At 39.5% G+C, this 17,897-nt stretch overlaps 1 protein-coding gene across 1 annotated transcript; it reads left to right on the top strand.

Moving 5' to 3' along the window:
* Positions 1-19: 19 nt before the first annotated feature.
* Positions 20-17,091, top strand: LOC124183976 (G protein-coupled receptor kinase 1). Its single transcript, XM_046573224.1, has 16 exons — positions 20-458; positions 614-1,041; positions 11,386-11,462; positions 11,615-11,688; positions 11,859-11,960; positions 12,290-12,364; positions 12,700-12,761; positions 12,871-12,922; positions 13,523-13,714; positions 13,843-14,150; positions 14,319-14,493; positions 14,579-14,956; positions 15,149-15,203; positions 15,323-15,474; positions 15,656-15,748; positions 15,965-17,091. The coding sequence occupies exons 2-16, from the start codon at positions 929-931 to the stop codon at positions 16,121-16,123; spliced, it is 2,067 nt and encodes a 688-aa protein (XP_046429180.1). The 5' UTR covers positions 20-458; positions 614-928; the 3' UTR covers positions 16,124-17,091.
* The last annotated feature ends 806 nt before the right edge of the window (positions 17,092-17,897 follow it).

Genomic DNA, 17,897 nt, shown 5'->3' with positions numbered 1-17,897 from the left:
CAAAGACAGTGGAGAGTCGAACTTGGTGGCTGTGACTGGCCGCTGACTGTCAGCGAAGAGAGGAAAATCGCGAAGTTTGGGAGACGGAGACTCGGTAAATCAGTGCTGAGTGAGTTTTACCGTGCCAGATTGGTGCGTGGGACCGCGTAGACGTCAGTTTCGCAATGATAACGTCGCCTTAGCCAGGGATAACCCCGATTCCCCGGTACCCTCGTGTGTAAAATGATATACGTAGCGAAGAAGACGCGAGTGAGCCTCGTAGCCGCGTAGCCCTGAGTTCGGTACTGCCCGGGTAAATAAACCCGAAGGGGATTGAGTGAGCTGAAGTTTGGCGGTCCTTTCCATCGAAATCGTCTCGGCTCCCGGGCGGGACGGACAAATCACACCAAGCCGAATGAACGAACGTTTCGAAGACTAGGTGCCTGCATAGATCGGGGATCGAAGAAAGTGATACGGGTGTGAGTGTGTCGAATAGAACTATTTTCAGGGACCCGTACGTACATACGTGTACGGTACGTACGGAGTGTGTGATACGTGCGTTGCTGCGATGCCTGTGTCGTCGGGGCGATAGATGTGGTGTGAGGAGGTGACGAGAGTAGATATTATGTTGTAGGATAAAGAGAGCCAGTGACTCGGATCGTGGGAGGTGCAGCAGCTCCGGATACTCGAGGACGGCGTGCAGCGTAAGAAACCCAAGTAAAAGTGTGTTGTGTGCATTCGTCTTCGTCGACGTCGCCCTGCTTGCCGTCTCCGTTCCGTCGCTGCAACAGCAGCGTTCGTCCGTCCGTCCGTGGCAGGTTCAGGTTGACTCGACTGGTAGCTCGAGCTCTGAGACACTAGCATCCGAACAAACGACGGAAAAAAGGGGGGGGGAGAAACAAAAGAAAAACGAAAAATAAAAAACAAAACAACACCCGAATCAATCAAAATGGCGGACCTCGAGGCGGTTCTCGCCGATGTGAGCTACCTGATGGCGATGGAGAAGAGCAAATGCACCCCCGCGGCGAGGGCGAGCAAGAAAATCGTCCTGCCGGACCCTAGGTACATACTCCCGAATTTACAGATCCCCTTCAACCTTCTTTTGTTTTCATTTAGTATTATTTTTCACCAGGTTATGTGCGTATATCGACTTTCTTGTCCGCGGGACGTTCCCGTTTCCGCTTCCTGCCTCCTCTCCTCCCCTCGTCGCCACCTCCTACTCTTTCACCCGAAAGATTTCGGAGATCGCCCACTTTTCGACAGAGGAGCCGGACGCGACTGGCTTTGGTGAAAGTGACGATGAATAAAATGATTTATCATAAGAGATGCAAAAGCCCACAATGGTATTGTTTACAAACAAATAACGCCGTGTCGTTGCAGATGGGGGCGAAAGAAACGCTCTCGCGTGAATGAATTGCATGCACGCATTAAGGCCTTCCACTCACTTGTATTTACGACGCGCTCGCTATTCAAACCTACGGCTTTGATCTGCCTCGACGATACACGCAACACGATTAACAGGTGATGAAGGTCGGGGCGAGTGTATCGTCGTATCACCCTTGCCTCAGATTGTTCCCCCCACTTCTTTTTAATTAATCGACGTATTACGTGACGCGGATGGAATATCAATGACGATATGTACGATTGAAGGATGAGATGTGAGAGAAAAAGCGACGGGGAATAATAATCGTTAGACAATTTCACGTTTTTCATTCTACTGTGCGTAAAATATTTAGACAAAATATAGGTAAAATATACCTACAATTTGTATTCGTTTATCGTTTTCGTTAAAATTAAATCATTTGTCTTCTCTCTATGTCCTTCCTTATAATGCAAAGCTATTATTATTGTACAATGTTTTTCCCCTATCCGGTTTAAGCAAATGCGTCATTACCAATGTACGTAAACGTGGTTTTTGTTTTACGGTCGTAGTGTGCGTATCTCGACTTGACCACATCACATTCGTGATAATATGTTCACGCATTCTGCTGAGATTAGAAACCGCACGAAATACGACAGGAGACTTAAGAGCATGTAACAGCCCTACCTTTGCCGACCGAGCAAACTCACCCTTTTTCTTCACATATTAAATAAATACTGCACCACGCTAACCAAGGAACGCTAGGCCGTGCGCCCAGCTGATCGTGAGAGCATCATTTATTTACGAAATTATTGTAATTCTTAATTCTCGTCTAACGGTTCATTTTACTCCTCATTCTTTTCGAAATGGTAGAAAGTATCTCAGCTGTACACTTTTTGGCCTTTAAAATGCGCGAAGCGTGGGAATAATGACGGGTCTCAAAAAGCCACAAATTTTTGTAACGATTTTCGGTTTATGAGTAATTTTCCTATAATTTGCCACGTAAGTGCGATCCACAGTCGAAATTTGAACCCTCTTCGGCCATTTGTTTATTTAATATACGAAGAAAAAGAGTGAGTTTGCTCGGTCGGTAAAGGTAGGACTGCTACATGCTCTTAAAGCTATAAGCAGCTATAAGCTGGCTGGTTGCGGGCAACACCAGCAAGTTCAACGAAAACATAGCTATAAAAAAAGTCATGAGCGATCGCGTATCAGGCAACTTCGGTATAAGACGCGCTGCATGTCCTCATTTCTTTTTTCTTCTTTTTTCATATAATATTATGTAAAATTATTGAAGGAAAATATGTAGTTTTACTTGGTGAATTATAAAACTATACAAAGAAAAAGAAAATTTTACTAACAATCAAATGGCAAGATGATGAGACGCTATTATTTTTCGTTGAAAAAATCATCCACAAACTTGATTTTCATCGTTTACGCTTTACTTACGCACATTGTGCACGTGACTTAATGAAAATTTGGCAAAAATTCAAGGACAGACCAACAACCGAACGAACGAGCATATTTTCAAACTAAAGCTATAAGGAATCTGTGTATCGTCGGCGCGACTAAAAGGTATAACGAATTGCGCCGCTTTACGGTTAAACAGATTTACAGAAAAATCACACCGTATTTCACAATACGATGATGTAGAAAATAGTGTCGAGTTATAAATACATTTGCATATATTTACAATGTAACACGTTCATCGTACGTACGCGTCTCTAGGTGTATAGATATACATGATGCATCAACACGCGCGCTTAGCTGGCGGTTCGGTTTCAATCCCTAATTTTACTACCATGGCAATTGCCATTTAAACGACGACAATGCAGGTAATAATAACGCCAGCGTGGTGTCTGATGTCGTAATTATTTAAACACGGTAGTTTAGTTTATTTTTCAACATTTCTACTCGTTTTATGTTTCGCACATGGTTAAATGAAGCAATTATACCTTTTTTCTACAATTCGATTCGCCACATGACGAATTGGGGTAAAATAAGGGAAGAAAATCACTACACCGAGTATAGTCTGGTAGAAGAAGGACTTGATCAACCGAAAGTCACATCCGAAGTATAAATATTATATATCTGTCTTTGAAATATAATATTATTACACAGATCCGGTTTCACTGGCACTGACGAGGAGAAAGAGCGAGACAGTGGTTTAGGAATCCTTAAAAACTTGTCCGCTCCCCTCGTTACCCGAAACGTTGCCTGCCTCGTCGGGGTTGTTAGGAAAATTCTCTTCTCCGTGTAGTCAGAATCTAATTAGGACGTTGGCTAGTACTGTTGTTCTTTTTTCTTCCTCTCGTTAATTAGTTGAATGCCATTAACTCCGCCGTTTCGTGCTGCTCTGCTAGATAGTAATGCTATACACATAAACCCATGCTGGACGTGAACTAGTCCGATATAATTTGGCTGTTGGTTTTTCTCGTTTTTCCTTTTTTTTTTATACAGTATGCGTATATGTTTTTGTATACATACTTACCCCCCGTGTAAGCTCTTATTCAAATTTTTACTCTGATATGCAACGTGTTTTTCTTTCTTTCTTTTTTTTTTTTTTTCATACACAGGATTTCAAAACAAAAATTTTTCAAAACGCTCAGGCTGCGATGTAGAATACTCGAAATCTGCAGAAATGGCAGAAGGGTAGTGAACGCGAAACGGCCGGCTCTTACGGTAAACGATGACGCTAATTGGTAGTAATTTACTCAATGTCCAGATATCGGGTACTGAAATAGAATTTCGGTCGTCTCTGTACCGCGATACACGTCCGACGGTTTATTCGTTTACGATTCACCGTATCGTACGCACGTTATTATGCATACAACACCTATAACGATATGAAAATAAAAGAGTTTTGGGAATCAAAATTATTACAAAGTCAATTGACGCGACGATTTTGCTCGCATACAGACGTTGAGCATTCAAATTATTAAAACCTTTTCGATTCGAATTTATTTCCTCCCATGTATCCTGTGACATGTGGCTTCTGACTACCACGGGGAAGAATGAAAATAAGGAGAATAGGGGGGGGGGGGATATAATAATAATTAATGAGAGAATAACACGCTGTGACGACTCGTATTGCAGTACGAATCATGTAGTGTATACACGAAACGAGTAACAGTAGACGATTTTATACAATTCCTCCATTATAGTATACCTGTAACAATAACAACTGTGTTGGATAACGTTCGAATGATACTTTCGTTGTATTTTTGTTTCCAACGGAGCGAAAGAAAAATCGATTCGACTTTATAACAAATATACTGTGTTATTATTGTTCGAAAGAAATTATGGTAACGATACAAGTATGACGATAATAATAATAGTAAATATTACGGGAAATTTTATTTTTCATTATTTATGTGCGAAAATCAAACAAGATCAGTAATAAAGCTCCACCTAGATGCAGCCTGCGAGAAAAGTGATCGAGTCGATAAAACGTGACGGAACGAGAGGAAGAGACTAAGAATCAAAAATAAAAATAAGGTTATAAAGCTAAAGAAGATTTAAAAAAAAAAAAAGAAAAAAGACAACTGACAAATAGAATACTCTGCAGCTTTTACGTCGAACCTTGTCTTGCCGATGGTGGTGCTGATGCTGATGCTGATGCGAGAGACTAAGAATAAAAGCTTATGTTTGCGTAGTAAAGTAAGCATCGTGAAGTTTTAAGGTGTAGAAGAGAAGAGAAGGGAAGAGGAGTGGAGATGATACTAGGGAAAGAAGGGAGGGATCTTTGTGCAAGGGAACCGCGACCGCGTTGATTCGTTTCAGTGGTTCTCTACTCTTTATACACCTTCCTTGGTCAGGTTCAGTATAATACCTGTGTTATGTACATACCTTTTATACGAACGTCCAGTCCAACACATGCACTGATGTACGTGTACAGACGAATGGATGCAGAGACAGGTGTAGGTGTAAGTGTAACGTGACGTGGCCGCGACATTTCCTCTCCCTCTACCCTTAGCGCCATGTTTATCATGTATGAACCGTCCACAGGACCACCGCCGCTGTAAGAAGACCGAGTAATGATCACGTTGCAGAGTTGCTCTCTTTCTCTCTCCTCGCCTCACCTCGTCGTCGAAAGTTTCCTGCGAAAACCTCGTGGCTCCAGAGACTACGAGGACGAGTTTCCTCCTTATAGGAGTACATGCATATACAATATGTATATATACACGCATACATAGATACATAGATATAACGCTGCAGGGTTTTCTTTCCGAGTACTGAAAATCGATCTTCTGGCGTACGGGACGTAGATGTGTGCATACGCGTATATATGCTCGTGTTGGGAGTTGAAAGAAACTAGGCGGGGGAGACGAAGTTTTAAAAAATGAAGAGGGAAAAAGAAATTGAAAGAAGGAAGGCTGAACCGCCACCGCCGCCGCCGCCGCCGCCGCCAGGTGCATCTCTCAAATGTTGCAAGTTTCGCATCGTTCTACTCCCACTGAAACGGCAAAGGGAAACGATATTTCGTATCCCGCCTGTATTATAGGTATAACTATATGTATGGATGTGCTTTCTTTCCCTTCTTCTCTCGTTGTCACTTAAGTTTTTAACTTACGACGAGAAATTTCATTTGACGGACGGATTGGTTTTCTTGTTCATCTTCTTCTTCTTCTTCTTCTGGTGTTCGCGTCCAAACTTTCAAAAGAATTCGGGAACTGGATAACATCTGCAGTATATCCTTAGAAAAAGACGAATAAGCAAAATATTTTTTACACGACGCAGTACAAGTATGTTATACATGACCCTAAATTCCTGATGTTACTGAGTTACTGACTTTCCAATCGTCACTACACGCGTCTATATATACGGCTGTGATGTTATACGTGTCAAAAAATTAAACGCGATGATATGTTTGATTATTCGCTGACTTTAACTTCGATAGGTTTTTTTTCTTCCTCATTTGAAACTAGCTAACTTGATGCCAAGTCTCGTTATACAAATTTATACTCGCTTGAAAAGATACCTGTAACTATACATATAATACATGTATATCTATACAGTAACATGTAAGTGTATAAGTATACGTTATAATAATATAAGTGTGCCCCATTGTATGGATGCAGTGCGGCATGCATGTGTATTATAAAGACAAGTTCATCTTACGAAACTCTATACGTAATGATCGTATAATTTTACATATTTTTAAGATGGTCAATTTGTGTCACGCTCAAGGCTCACGTGAAAATCATTGCGATCAGTCTCGCGCGCTTTTTTGTAACTATAAAAGCGAGGAGGCTGTTGTTCTATACGATCTAGCGAGCTTACGCCTCTCTGACGTATCTGGAAATCGTGCCTAATACCTATGTGTACAAAGTATTATATATCAATGATTTTATTCGATGCAGTTGATTTATTTGAATTTGAAAAGGCAACTTGGAAGTATACAAAATGTCATTTATTTATACCAGATACGTTGCATACGTTTACCTGATATATTTTCCGCAGGGTTGTTACGCTATTATATCGGTATAGAAACTTCTCATTGATGTAGACACCCAGGGTGCAGCAGCTGCGGCAAGAGGAGGGTTTAATACGATACCGTATATAACATATAACTGCAGTTGCTTGTAAAATGGCCAATTGAGTTTACGATTCTACCCAACGACATACTCCATACATGAACGTGTATAACATACTTGCAGAACAGTATAATTGCCGGTAGTAGAAGCCCGCCGCGCCGCGAGGTAGAGGAGGAAGCGAGCGAGGTTGCGAGGTTGCGAGGTTGCGGTATTGCGGCGGGCAGCCAGCAAGTCAATCAGATAAAACGCTATCTGGAACTTCTCCCGACTTGCGTCACTCGAGCTGCGGGGAACGAAGGGAAAAAGGGACGAAGTGAAGAGGGGTGATAAAGCGAAGACGACCATAACCGGGCCCTCTCTCTCTCTCTTCGTATTACACCTCTACCAATGTATGTGTACATACATACATGTCCAGATAGACAAATCGTATATGATACGTTGCGCACCTCCTGTCATCCTGTAATATCCTACTACAACACCGCTATACCTGTGTTAGTAGGATAGACGAGAACCGTTTGACACGCACGATGTACAAACAATAGGTTATTGGTATATTAATGCATGGGTATGGATACCTATAATAGGTATATATAACGCCGTCGCGTTAGCTGATTGTCAGACACAATGATCGAGGAGGGATATGATGCCGTCGCTTGGCGGCCACGTGCCACTCGAATTCTGCCCCCTACCTATAACGATATACGATTTATGTATACACTTGACCGCAGTGATTCTGAGGTGGCTAATTTTTTTTAGTAGAAACGTTGATGTTAATAAATAAACGTATTACAAGCTAATATTGTAATATGTCCATCATATAACATCAATGTTTCTACCTACTTAAATGTGTTTAAAACTTCCCACAATTTCGGTTCATCAGAAAATGGCGGCCAAGGTGGAAGGCATTAACCGGACTCTGTCTTGTAAGGATTCTAGGCCGTCTGCAATATAGGCTCGATCAAGGAGGACGAGGCAAGGAGACGAAAGTCCGTAAAACCAAATTGGGCCAGATATTGGCATAGAGTTATTTAACACAAGACACCACCGCACTGATCGCACTTGATATTCGGTCCTTTCTGAAAACACAAAATAGCGTTGTAAAAATGTAAATACACCAACCTGGACGTGCCGGCATCTCTATCGGTTGATCTCCAGATTTTTCTGGCACTGCCACAGGGTTGACGGATGATTAAAATCTAGAAGGCGTTAAATTTTTTGTCCCGTTTAATAGTTTATTGTGTTCAAGATTCTCAATTAGAATGTCTTGTTTTATATCGGGCAGGTATACATTAGGTACGTGGCTGAAAAATAGAGTACAGATAGAAAGAGATGTTTAATACTGATCAGGGAGAAATAATACTGATAATAACAACAACTCAGGTTAGTCATTTTACCAGCGGTCTGATTCAGTGTTGCCAACGTATCAAAAAGATGTTGCACCGACAAATAGATGCTGAATAATATTTGTTCGTATGTCGAATTTGAAACTGTAGATGGTATATATAGGCAGAAAATGTATTCAGGCAGCGCTGACTCGATTGACAAGGATAATAAAATTCATGGCAAGTGCAGCATTATACGGTTTAGTGGCAGTTATAATCAGCAAAACCGCGATCGTTGATAATTGATATGATAGCAGTTGCTGATTAATATACTTTCTCTTAAAAATAGGAGTTATACCGATTCTATGCGGAATCTGAATCGTCCGTATCTTTCTTCGCCGCGCCGTTGTGACGTCTACAATATTCTTGGAATTCCCTTTACGTCATATACGTATATACATACAATGCTGCACGTTTTTTTTTTTTATCTAATACACTGCGCCAAACCGGATTCGGAAGGAGTTTAATTGGACGAAACAATCAGGCGCGGCTAGTAGGTACAAGTAAAAGTCATCGTCCTTGCGGATTTTACGTAGATCATATACGACGAAATTAAAAAATTCTGCGGTATATATAATCGCATGATTGCATGTAATGAAGTGATTTTTAGAAGTGTACAACTGTAACAATAATATGTATATGTATTATACACTAGATCTGAAGATTGTAACAATTCTCTCATCTGGTCGTACCATACACGTGTTATAATGCATTAATTTTTACTTTATATTTATTTTCGTGTACATAATACGACGAATGAAGCAACGTAAGGAGGGAAAGAGAAGAACAAAATAAAGTGCACGATGAAGACAACCGCAATTATTCAGCTGTTGAGGCAGGAAGAACTTATTTTTCTCTTTTGAATATTGTCGTCTTTCATTCAAACTCCGAACGTTAGGTATAAGTAGGTACATATGTATATATAACTGCTTTGTATGACATGGATTATACGTACGTATATATGTGTCAGTTTTCGACCGATCCTCCATGTTACAAGCTTCTTTCGTTGGTTCGTTCTGGTCGGTTCTTCATGCGTTCCGTATAAGCGTTCCGACCTCACGGTGAATGGTTATAACATGTTTGTTGAAAGTAAAAAGAATTCATTGATGCGAGGGGGGCTACGGAAATAGATGAGAGAAACACGTGCCTCATTGTCGGTGGTTCTCAACCTGTTTATATTGAATCATAGGAGAAACATTTCGGAGAAATATGCAAGAGCTGACCGAATAAGCTTCTGAAGAATTGAAGCTCTAAGAATGAAGAAGAGAAATGTTAGAATTAATCGTATAACAATGTTTTACGTATTACTTATTATGAAATAAGAGCCTCGGGAATACGAATCTTTGCAGTAATTGTACAATTTGGCCATGTTGTATTATTGAATGTGATTCGTTGTTATACTTATCTCGTTATTGCCACATCTGTTTCTTCTCAATTGCTCTTATATCGTCGGTTGCTGGCGGCTGCTTCTACTGCTGCTATTGGGCCACGTCCGGCTCTCGATTCTTCGCTACTCCAAAATTTTCTACAGCTAAATCGCACAGAAGTAAAAAAGAAAGATCCCAGAGGAGAATATATATGCTGCTCTGAGACTCAGATTACACAAGAGGATATGAGAATTGAATATACGTCACGTAATTTAGAAGTCGAAAACGGATGGTGGAAATGCACTCTCGAATGTATAATGTATTACAATAATAGCGAATACTAATCGATCCGCTAACAAAACACAGGCACGTACATACGTACATACATACATACGTACATATACCTGTAATAAAGCCGGAACGTATCGGTTTTACTAACGATAAATAAATTATTCCATCGGTCCGTAGCTATTGATAATCGGCTATAATAATAATACAGGCAGAGGTTTGCGTTCTATCACTTTACAGTGATAACGAGAATCGTACAATACGCGCTTTGCAGCCTCGTTAATCAATATTAATTACATTGCCAATTTCCAACATGCTCCGTCGCATTTTTATACCACTGACAATATCGGCGGCCTCATGCAATCAGGGACGAGCAGTCGGGCAATGACGCTCTTCTCCTCCCATCTTTATTACTACGTTTATCTTCTTCTTCGTCTCTTCATACACGAAACTTTTCTCCACTTCCCTTCCCTCTACACCCTCCAGAAAAATAATGGAACAGTCGAAATAGCTGAAATAGATCCGTTATCTTCAACTCTGATACCTATACCCAATACATAAGTAATTGGTCTATCTGAAGGCTTATAAAGAGCCGCCGCGAACTTGCCACTTGACCGAAATGCGTCATAGTCAAGTACCGATTGAAATATATTCGTGTATAACACATATCTAAATTTACAACTTACACGCATTTACCTGCCACTGCACTGTAAACTATTTCACACAGTGGCTTAGATATTTTTCATCGACGTTGAGAAATTTGCAATATATTCGTATTCGCACTCTTTTACAAATAACAAACAATCAACGATGGCGATGCAATTCGGATAATATTTTTCATCTCACGTGCTTAAAAAGTGGGGCTTTGCGTAGCGATTCAGTGGGATAAAAGTGAACAATTTCATATCAATGTTGTAAAGATACGTTCGCGTATGCGCAGTCTACAATTACTTCACTTTTGTCCCTTGGGAGATTACTTTCGTCCCTAGGGAGAAGAAATTGACCATTCGCGTTCCGCAAAACTAACACGCAAAGCTCCACCACTTTTCATCAACTTGTTATAAAAACTATCGTGTGTTACTCGGGTCAAAAGTTGGCGGTTGCAACTCGTGTGATTACCGCAAACATCACAATCGCCAACTTTTTTCTCGTCACACAATATGCTATTATACATTATACATACAGTAATGTTCATTAATGCCTTAGGCTTCCGGCTAACTTGTTTTCTACCTGACAATGAAACAAAATGCGAGCTCGGGTTTACACGAATTATGTGACAATGACTAACGGGGTGAGAGATTGGCAATCATTGTAACATAATTCGTATAGAATGAATCTCGCATTTTGTTTCGGATCGAAAACAAGTTAGCTGGAAGCCCAATGTATTAATGAACATTACTGTACATACAGAGCCTTACGATTTATTACATAACATTGTCTGAACATTGAGATATTTTTGTTTCTCTTTTCAGTGTCAGAAGCGTCACGCACAAGCATCTTATTAAAAAGAATGAAGTGAACTTCGACAAAATATTCAATCAAATGTTAGGTATGTATTGTTGTGTACGTTGTACATGTGCGCAGTCTGTAAAACAATTTTATTTCCGTTCTCGGATAGTTTTATTCCTCATGCATGACCAAAAGTATGAAATAATTGAATTGATAACCGCAGGTGGTTCTGTTTTATTTTTGTTTTTGCAGGGTATCTTTTATTCAAAGACTTCTGCGAGACTGTAGCGGAGGAACCAATTCCGCAACTTAGTTTTTACGAAGAGGTGGGTAATACTCATCCTGCTTTTTTGTACGGTTTATCTACATAATTAGTTGAATAAAATAACTGACCTATATGTATCTAGACATACTTTTAAGTTCATTCATTGACATTCAATAATGTCACTATACTGCAGACACGTGTATGTATGAATTTTTTACCGTATTTTCTCAGATCAAAGCGTATGAGAAGTTGGAATGTCCGGAAGAGAGGAGAAGACTTGCTCGGGAAATATACGACAATTTCATAATGAAAGAATTATTAGCTCATGCGCACGTAAGTAGTGTTTCGTTTTCTTTTTCATTCTTCATACTTTTGCTATTGTAATGACAAGAATTAAACAAAATTCATGAAAAGGAAGAATTTGTGAAATTTTCAAGAAACTCTTTGCATTATCATTGTATTGATATTAATTTTCACGAAACAAAAGTTCAAAATTTGTCAACTATTGCCGAGGAAAACGGCGGTTATAACGAGATATCCACCAGATTTATATTCATTTAAAATGTGAACAAGAATTTTCCGAGGCAATAACGTTCACCAGGATTTAATCTAGAGTTAACACGATAGTGTAAACATGTTTTGATTTATGGTTTATGTTTCAGGAATACTCGAAAGATGCGGTAGCACATGTACAGAAATATCTAATGAAGAACGAGGTTCCAGTTAATTTATTTGAGGTGCGTAAGATATATACATTATAAATATACCTATACGTATTTGTTCAAGGCTGAAAACGTTATTCATATTGTGTGCTCTGGGGTTTAAGTAGAAAAGTCTCTTAAAGTTGGGTCAACATTCGTTCTCTTTTTACGTCTTTGCCTGCAATATCGGCGGAAACAGTTGTACATTCGAAAGATCATTTCCCACTCTGTGTACGTTTACTCTGAGCTTTGCTTGTTGTTTTTAGCAAAGCCTGAGCAAAGACTCGATTTTTTTGGACTTAAGTTTTATTTGTCACCGACTTTGATTGTACGAATCGCATAAAGTTATTTACAATCTGTGTATATTTCAGCCGTACATTGAGGAAATCTTCAACCACCTGAGGGGAGACCCGTTCAAAAAATTTTTGGAGAGGTAAGCCTGTCAGTAATAGAACCGAGCTTAAATGCTTCAATTGCCATTGCCTCAAACACACACACACACTCTGATTCACTCGAGTTTGGACTAACGTGAAAACTTTCAGTGACAAGTACACACGTTTCTGCCAATGGAAGAATCTCGAGCTGAACATCCAGGTATGAATATAAAACAATCCTATTCTATATTATATAATATATTATATTTTATTATGCTCATTCCTACAACTAAACATTCGTTGTCTTTGGTCTCTTCCCCCCATTTTCCACCAATAATTAACAATTATTCGTATTTATTTTCATGCATATATATGTATATATTTGTTGCCATTCCTATCAGATTTAGGGATGAATTTATTACTCACTTGAAAACCGTGTATTGATTGATGTGTGTAAATTATATTTTTTCTTAAACTGAATAAGATGTAATAGCAAAATAACGCAGCAAGGTATTCGATGCAAAAAGACAGCTACTTGCAAGGTCTGCATATAATAATCTTCCTAAATCGTTGGCTTTATCGTCACAAGTAAAAAAATTAAAATCTCTGTGGTAAATGACTGTGCTGGAAAATAGCAGGTAGAAAAAAAGTGTTTTTTTTTTTTCAACAATTTTATTTACTCACATTTGCCACTTTCCACTGTGATTTTATATTTCTGTCGGTTGTGCGATTAATTATCTCACCCAAAGCCCCGCTTTGTTCCTCACCTGCATGCGGTCACCTTGCATGCGACCCTACATCTAACTCGGATTTTTTACAGCTGACAATGAACGACTTCAGCGTACATCGAATTATCGGGAGGGGGGGATTTGGGGAAGTTTACGGATGCCGAAAGGCGGACACTGGTAAAATGTACGCAATGAAGTGCCTCGATAAAAAGCGTATTAAAATGAAGCAGGGAGAAACATTGGCCCTTAATGAAAGGATAATGCTCTCGCTAGTCAGTACTGGAGTAAGTCTGCAGTATTTTTGAAGTCATTTTTCCATATCTGAATACAGTTACCAAGGGCCTGCCAGCCGATACTGATTCGATATTTTGCTCAGTGACAACTTTAACAACGTGAGAAATTTAATTTGCAGGTCGATTGCCCGTTCATAGTCTGCATGACATACGCCTTTCACACGCCGGACAAATTGTGCTTCATACTGGATTTAATGAATGGTGGCGATCTTCACTATCACCTTAGTCAACATGGTGTTTTCAATGAACCCGAAATGAAATTTTACGCAGCTGAAGTGATTCTTGGTCTGGAACACATGCACCGCAGATACATCGTATATCGAGACCTTAAACCAGCCAATATTCTTCTTGACGAACACGGTCACGTCAGGATATCCGATCTGGGACTCGCCTGTGATTTTTCAAAGAAAAAACCCCACGCCAGTGTGTAAGTTTCAAGTTTTCACGACCCTAACTAGATTTTCTGCAAACGCAAACTTGTCGGAACTCAGTATCCGTGCTTAGCAATGTAGAATTTACCGAAGAATTTTAAATATGTGCACGTTCAGTTACAGAAGAGCGTTTTTGAATTCATATTACCTGTTTGACGTTTCAGCGGCACTCACGGCTACATGGCGCCTGAGGTACTTTCGAAAGCAACCCCGTACGACTCGAGCGCAGATTGGTTTTCCTTCGGTTGTATGTTATACAAACTCCTGAAGGGTCACAGTCCGTTCAGACAGCACAAGACCAAAGACAAACACGAAATCGACCGCATGACACTCACTATGGTTGGTGCAAATAGTGACGTCACGTTACGTGTCCAATTGAAACGTTGAAATTCACTTGGGGATTACCCGAAATTCTTATTTTCAGAATGTCGAACTACCAGAAACTTTTTCGCGGGAGCTGCAGTCGCTTCTAGAAGGTTTGCTGCAAAGGGATATCGACAAGAGGCTCGGGTGCCGAGGCGGTGGGGCAGACGAGCTTAAAGAGCATCCATTTTTTAGTGGAATCGACTGGCAACAAGTGTATCTTCAAAAGTATACGCCACCTTTGATACCACCGAAAGGGGAAGTTAATGCAGCTGATGCTTTTGATATTGGGTCTTTCGACGAAGAGGATACCAAAGGTATCAAGTTGACAGACGCCGATCAAGATCTTTACAAAAATTTCCCTCTCGTTATATCGGAGAGATGGCAAGCTGAAGTAGCAGAAACTGTCTTCGAAACAATTAACAATGAAGCTGATAAGGTATTCAAATGTTACTTATAAATCATTATTTCAAATTGCCTCTTAAATTTTCATCCAATTACCATTTTAGAGGTAAAGATATCTGCAGCAATGCATAGAAAAGCAGATTTCTGATGTACTAATTTAATACGAAATAACATATCACTTTCCCCTACTCCACGTATACCTTTCTCTTTTTACTTTATTTCCTAGGTGGAAAATAAACGTAAAGCAAAACAGAAGCTGAGGTTTGACACCGATGAGAAGGGTTCGTAAGATTTTAATGTGTAATTTTTTTTTAGTTCAATTTTCTTCACCGTCTACAGCCACGCATACCAGTTGATGTATAAATTTCATCATCAAATAATCGAACGATGTGATTTTCAGAGTCGGATTGTATACTACACGGGTATATAAAAAAATTAGGAGGACCCTTTGCGAGCGCGTGGCAGACTCGCTATGCTAAATTATATCCAAACCGATTAGAACTTCATCCAGAATCGACGACTAATAAACCCGAACTTGTCTTCCTGGATCAGGTAATGAAGTTCAATTAAGATTTTTCTTCATTTTACAATAACTAGGCAACCGCTAGATAACTCTGTCACTTGATGATGTGTTGAATCCGCCTTTACTTTCACCGATCTTCGCATAGTCAAATGAGTCTGTTTTATCACGTCAAAGTCAGCAATTAAAACATAAGTTTCTCTATGATTTCAGGTGGAAGAAGTAGCTGCTGACTACCAACACGTTAAAGGAGAACAGTGTATAGTAGTTCGTACTCGAGATGCGAAAATTGTACTCACTAATCCCGTGAGTAAATCTTTGCTTTTCCAAGAGTAATTAGATACGAACACAACAGTAATAATAAATAATAATCATCAATGTGAATTTCATAAATGAGAGAAACACTGTTCAAATTTATAACATTACCTACTTTCAGTTAAGTCAGCATAGAATAGATATCAGGTTAAAGATCGAGAAGAATGAGCTATCAAAATTTTTACTGCTCTTTTTCTACTCATACAGGATGAAATAGGATTGAAAGAGTGGGCACTGTCACTTCGGTCTGCACACAAATGTTCAATGGAGTTGCTAGGAAACATGGCAAAAAAAGCTGGAAAAATATACGGCACTGAACGTGAGGCGACAATCCAGCAAATGCAGCGTTCTACAAACGGAAACTAGCCCTTGCCGTTGCCGGTAACGTATTGTCATACTTCAGTTCCACTGCTACGCAGCAGCAGCAGTAACAGCACCAGCAACAACAACAACTTTTTTTATACTAATACGAGGTGAAAGAGCTAGAGCGATGCTCACTGGTATCGAGGACAGTGTTAGACGGGATCTGATCCTCTTACCTCAGACTCACTCAATCACTCACATCCCCCCGTCTCCCGCCCTTCGATTCGCCCTTCGTCTCCCAAAATTCCCGAAACTTGTACGGCGTGTAGCGCCGCGCTGTATAGAGACTCTAGCGGATAGCCTCGCACCCATCCCTTGCCCCCTCCCCATCGTCCCGCCTCTCGCCAATCACGAACCCTGATTTAAACTACACGTAGGGTTATCGGTATAGGAATTCGGGCGCGTAGCGTGACGTCGTTATATTTGTACGGTAGCTATAATACTTATGTATGTGGATGGCATTAGCGATTAGCGACTGAGCCATGCACATCACCCTCTATCCCGGGTCCTCTGTCCTGAACCAAGTATCCTCTACCCGCCCCGATCCGATAGTGTATTAATATTACTACGAAACTTGTATTATTGTATTAATTGAACCGAACTGTACTATTCGTTTACTTAATTTATTTACTAATACAAAAAAAAAAAAAAGGAAAGAAGAAAAGTTTTATATTACCTTAAGATAGCAAACAATCCATTGTCTATTACGTTGTTATTACTATTATTAATATTGTTATTATTATTGTTTTATCCATGGTATTTCCATCAACAGAGAAAGGGAGAGAAGAAAAACCAATAGAAAACTGTACCAATAATAATGATGATATTATTAATGACAATGATGAAAAATGATAAAGTCGTTTGTATATTGGTAGGAAAATTGAATATTATTGTTATTACTGTGTACCGCTTGGGCAGACACGCGCCGTCCGCCTTGGCAATAAAAAAAGATGTGCGATGAACGCAAAGAATTACATGCATCAAATTATTTAATTTGATAAGGAATGAAGAAAAACACTCTCGAAACACGGGCCCAAAACGTACCTAGTGAATTAGGAATTAGCGAGAAATGTGAAGTAGAAATTAGAAACGCGGTTTACCCTCGACTCGTATACCTCGTAACAATAACGAAATACACATTGAAGGAAATGAATGTCAACAAAAAATTCAGAAAGAATGCGTGGAATAAATGATTACCGATTTGTGTTTGAATACGTTGTGTTGCACTTCATTTACTTGTAGCCCAAATCTGAGAAATCATTGTGAGTTATGAATTGATAATGTTATCGGGCTTGTATCTTCATTAAATATTATGTTCTAATTATTGATTGATTATCATACTTGGTGTTGGCACACAAACATGTCGGGCCTCAATTCTAACACAGAGAGGTAGTGTATTTTGATGCGTTTGACATTTATTGCCTCAGTTTTAATTATTCAAAGTTAGATTAGATTCTTAAATCCAGTATGAATGAAAAATATGAGTAACAATGCCCTTGCATTTTCAAAACTCTTACAACGTTTAAGCTGTGATTTTCGCTTCTGCAGACAATCACGAATTTCAATTTGTAATCTTTGAGTGATGAAAAAGAAAGAAAAAAAATGGGAAAGGAACTTGGTTCTGATTGATTTTTCTTGGCTTCGGGTCTGCACAGTTTGCATTAATTATTATCAATTTATTATACTGTCACTTATGGAGTAGTATTCCGTTTATAGGTGAAGATAAGTTGAAAAAAGAAATCCGAAATTCTGGCAATTGATCGATAATGCAATTCGA

Source organism: Neodiprion fabricii, chromosome 5, assembly GCF_021155785.1.
Source record: "Neodiprion fabricii isolate iyNeoFabr1 chromosome 5, iyNeoFabr1.1, whole genome shotgun sequence".
NCBI classification, from domain to species: Eukaryota; Metazoa; Arthropoda; class Insecta; order Hymenoptera; family Diprionidae; genus Neodiprion; species Neodiprion fabricii.
The sequence above is the reverse complement of the archived record's forward strand: the minus strand, read 5'-3'. Positions and strand labels throughout refer to the sequence as shown.